At 52.3% G+C, this 4,843-nt stretch overlaps 1 protein-coding gene across 1 annotated transcript; it reads left to right on the top strand.

Moving 5' to 3' along the window:
* The first annotated feature begins 690 nt into the window (after positions 1 to 690).
* On the top strand, positions 691 to 2,334 carry CD300E (CD300e molecule). The gene is made up of 2 exons (XM_033181946.1): positions 691 to 697; positions 1,808 to 2,334. The coding sequence occupies exons 1-2, from the start codon at positions 691 to 693 to the stop codon at positions 2,332 to 2,334; spliced, it is 534 nt and encodes a 177-aa protein (XP_033037837.1).
* Positions 2,335 to 4,843: the final 2,509 nt, after the last annotated feature.

Below are 4,843 nucleotides of genomic sequence, written 5' to 3'. Positions count from 1 at the left end.
AGCTCTCTTGAGTCTGGCTTCCCATCTGCAACTGGCATCTTATTGATTAGAGTGGCAGGAATTCTAGGACACATTCAGCTCTGAAGGGGCTGGCTCTGATCCTGGCAGAAGAAGAACCCCAAGCTCTCCAGGAATGATCCCTTCTGGAAGCAGCACAAGCAGGCCTCGGCTCCACCACCAGACTCTTGGCTGTGATGAGCCCTTTGTACCCTGTCAAACTCCCACTGTGGGAAACGCAGTCCTGAGCTCTGTCCAGAACCTGGAAGGAGGTGCTGCTGGGATGTGCCACCTCTAGAAGGGGGCTGGAGACAGGTGGAAGGGAGGAGGTGAGGACCAGCTCTGCAATCTCAGGAGGGGTGTGCAGCTGCGGGCAACAGGTTCTTGGGGGAGAACGTAGGTGGGGAGCAAGGATTTGGGAAGGGGAAGATTCCTGAAGGTACAGCGTCCAGGGCGAGGAAGGTTCTTACGAGAATTAGGACAACAGAGAAATGGGGAGTGCTCAGAAGTTGCGGGGTCAGGAGCCACTTTGCTGTGGTCAAGGGAGCACAGAGGGGGAGAACACAGGTTTGGAGCAGGGTTTGGGGTAGGGGCTGGGAAGAGGTCAGGGTGGGGGTGACAGGTGCTACTGAGTGTGGGAGGGACCAGGAGGGTGGGAAGAGATAGTGACAGTGAGATTGTCTCAGACCAAGCATGGCTGGTGGGGTGAGGAAGGTGTGCATGGTGGCGGCTCACACATCTGCCAAGGCATATGACAGACGGAGCCAGCTGGGGACGGAGTGGGGAGGAAAGGCAGGCGGTGGGAGGAGGGGAGGGAAATGAATGAAAGCCAGAAGTCAGGGACTCCTCCATCCTCAGTCACCTTGGATCTAGAGGTAATTAGCTCAGGAGCCCAGATAGTCGTAGGACTCATAGATACCAGGGACCGTTTCACACTTTCTGCTCATTCCAACAGCTTAAGCTTCCGTGGCCCCTGTGTGTGTTCATCCTCTTATTGCTAACTCAGGTTACTTTGGGGGATGCAAAGCTCAGCCTCATGACTGTCTTTCTCTCCCCGTCTCTCACACCCACACACACGTGCACGTGCACATGCACTTCAATCAAAGCCTCTTGTAAGTTTGTCAGCACTTGCTCAAGATACTGGGGCCTCTGCTGAGCATCACATCCCATAATGCCCGAACTCTTGCCTACCTACAGCCTTTCTTTTCCCTTCTCTTTCCTTCCGTATCAACTTCTCACACTTTGCCTCCCAGATTCTAAGCCCCACTTTCCCCCCAGGACCCAAAGCACCTCACTCGGTTACAGAGAGCAGCTTCCCTCTTTCCTCTGAATGCGTGGTGACCTCTGACACCCAAGACTGGGGACTATTTTGGGGGAGGCTGATCTTGTGTCCCAAATTCATGTAAAGAAGCTTATCAGGGCTTCCTTTGGACACAACCCCTCTTCCCAGGGCCATGATGATTCTTCCCAGAGAGTGGTTAAGATCAGAGCAAGAGAGTTATTTTCCCTCCCACAAGAACACTCTGAGAGTGGAGGAAACCACACGTTGTGCTTTTAAAGAATAAGCCTGAGTTGCAGAAGACCCCAGAATACATGGGTCTCGCTCCAAAGGGAAGTGATCTTGTATATGACCAAATCTCATGCCTGGCAGAGGCTGCAGGGCCCCAGACAAGGCGGGACAGCTCCTCTCTGCTCCTACCTCCAGCTTTGGTCTCCAAGTGCTGGGGTCCCTGCGCTGTGACTTGGTGTCTCTGCTCTCACAGGGGACAGGTTTCTTCTCTCACAGGGATTCTTTGGCTTAGGTCCTAAGCTCAGGTATTCCTGCAGGTCCCCATCCCAGGAAACGCCCAAGTCTCCCTGGCAACCTTCCGCTTAAGCTTCAGACAGACGGCTGCTGATAGGGCCATCTGGATAGAGACCTGGGACTCGGGCTTGTGTTTTCCAGGCTGTTTGTCTCTGACGGGCCCTGGCTCTGTGACTGGCACCGTGGGGGGCTCTCTGAGAGTGTGGTGTCAGTATGAGAGCACGTACAAGGGATATAACAAATACTGGTGCCGAGGGCAGTATGACACGTCATGTGAGAGCATTGTGGAGACCAAGGGAGAAGAGAATGTGGAAAGGAATGGCCGCGTGTCCATTAGAGACCATCCGGAGGCTCTCGCCTTCAGTGTGACCATGCAGAACCTCAATGAAGATGATGCTGGATCTCACTGGTGCAAAATTCAGACAGTGTGGATCCTGGATTCGTGGTCACACGATCCCTCGGACCTGGTTAGGGTGCATGTTTCCCCAGGTAAGAGCTCCCTTCACTTCGGCAGCAGGGCTTTGGGGGTGTGACTGGACAAGGGAACGAGGGTGGGTGGCATACTGAAGTGTGCCTCCAAGTCTTGTCTTGTTCTCAGTCACAGTGGTGTTGGGAGGAGCCCATGGCATGGGCACGGAGAGAGGCTGCTGATCCTTCAGCCTTAGGTGGGCTGGGGGTTGCACAGCTCAGGTGCTGTCACTCCCATGGGGCCCGGGCCTCACCCCATTACCCAGCATGGAAGAAGCCCCTTCATGCTGAGCCGAAGCTGTTTCCACCGTGCCCTTTGGGAAGCCTGTACCAAAGAAGAAACACTCCTGCACATTTGCAGCCTCCTCACAGAACATCCTCTTACCATGCTGTTTTGAAATATGTTTTGCTTGGGAAGACCTTCCTGTTTAGTAGCTTCTTAAGTGGAAGCTACTCCTTCTCTTACTCCCCATATGCTAGAGGGCCATGGAGCCGTGCCTGAATTCTTCCTGCCCCCATCAGAACTTCCTCCCTGTGACTTTCAACCTGCTTCCTTTAAATGTTGTGCCAGATGGCCACACACACCTTCTACCTGTGCTCGACAAGGCTGTCCATCAGCTTCCAGGCTGCTCCCCCTCATTCAGCGGGGACCTGCCAGTGCCTCCACTTCAACCTCTGCCATTATCTTGGCAGGTTTTAATGAATAACTTGGCAATCTTGCCTTGGGTTCCTTAACATTCTCAACCTTGGTGTCCTTTATTTTCCACTCTCTTCAGAATCGCACCCCAAGGAAACATCTCAGAGCTTGTCATCACCTAACCTGGTCGCTGCCCAGCGTTTTACACTCAGACATTCTATTTTTTGACAACTTTTCATCGATCAGCTCTCCCCTATCCTCATGCCACTGTCCCTATTCTTAACCTTGTAGTGACCTTCTGTCTTCTGATCCTTCCCTCCATTTCCCCCAATTTATTGTCCCCGTCACTCCTGTTCTGACCTCACTTCCTTCCTAGGCCACTTTGAGCCCCTGAAATATATCACATTTTCTTTTTTCTTTCTTTTTTGGAGACATAGCCTCACTCTGTTGCCCAGGCTGGAATGCCATGGAGTGATCTTGGCTCACTGCAACCTCTGCTTCCTGGGCTCAAGTGATCCTCCCAGCCTGAGTAGCTGGGACTACAGGGGTGCACCACCATGCCTGGCTAATTTTGTGATTTTTAGTAGAGACAGGGTCTTGCTACGTTGCCTAGACATGTCTCAGACTCCTGGCCTCAAGCCATCCACCTGCCTCGGCCTCCCAAATTGCTGGGACTATAGGCGTGAGATCATGACCAGCCTGACATTTTCTTCTCTTAGTAGCACCCATAACTCCTATATTCTATTTCCTTATCTACCTGACAAAACCCTCATCCCTGGATCAATCCTAAAATTAAGGCCACTAATCATTCCAATTTGCCCATGACTAAGGGGTTTCCTGAATGTGGGATTTTCAGTGCTAAGGCTAGAAAAGTCCTGGGAAAGTTGGTCACCCTCTCTAAAATCCACCTGCTTTAGCGCTGCTGGGGGAAACAAAGTAAGAAAACGGTGCCTGTGACTGCCAGTAGAAGTTCAGAGTTTCCAGCGTTACCTCCTGTACATCTACCTTCCTGAGAACACACAGGACATCAGTTTCTTTCCTTCTCCACTTGCAAACTTCCATGCAATCTACATTCATTCTTCCCCCTTCCCTTTCAGGTTGAGGACAGGCTTCCCCATCCTGTCCAAGGATGATCCTCCTGGGGCTGGCTTCTTGTCCTGTGGTTCTCTGCCTCCCCTTCCCTCTTGAACCAAACTCCCCTTCCCCCTGCCCCTTAGCCATCCACACCATCTCCTGTCCTCAGACTCAGACTCTATCACCACGCTCACATCTCTCACTTTCCAAAAGCATCCCATGGTCCGGCATTTGCCTCTGCTAGGTGCTGCCCATGTTTCCTTCCTTCCTGTTGGCCTGAGGGTGGATCAGGCTCCTCCCCTGTGCTCCCTGTGTGTTAGAATTTGTGTCAGGGGTCTGCACAGTGCTCTGTGCGGACACAGAAGTGAGGCGGAGAAGGAAAATTGAGGGCTTGATTTATAAAAATAAGGCAGGAGACTGGGGGATGATTGTCCCAGACAATGGTAGGGGAGAGTCATAGAGCATGCTGGAAACCAGGACCTCCAGGAGCCACATTACCATTACCATGTGTGCAGAGTGCACGTGAGGGAGAAGTGAGATATGGGGCTGGAGCCTCGTTATGAAAGGGCTTCATGGCAGACCAAGGAGTTTGAATTGAGTTCTGGAGATCACAGGGAGCCCCTGGAGGTTTTAATTTTTGAAATTTTTATTTTGAAAAAATTATAGGCTCGGCCAGGCGCGGTGGCTCAAGCCTGTAATCCCAGCACTTTGGGAGGCCGAGGTGGGCGGATCACAAGGTCAGGAGATCGAGACCATCCTGGCTAACACGGTGAAACCCCATCTCTACTAAAAAATACAAAAAACTAGCCGAGTGAGGTGGCGGGCGCTTGTAGTCCCAGCTACTCGGGAGGCTGAGGCAGGAG

This window comes from Trachypithecus francoisi, unplaced genomic scaffold (genome assembly GCF_009764315.1).
Source record: "Trachypithecus francoisi isolate TF-2019V2 unplaced genomic scaffold, Tfra_2.0 Lachesis_group20, whole genome shotgun sequence".
NCBI classification, from domain to species: Eukaryota; Metazoa; Chordata; class Mammalia; order Primates; family Cercopithecidae; genus Trachypithecus; species Trachypithecus francoisi.
Note: the sequence above shows the minus strand (reverse complement) of the source record. Positions and strands in the feature narration are given on the sequence as shown.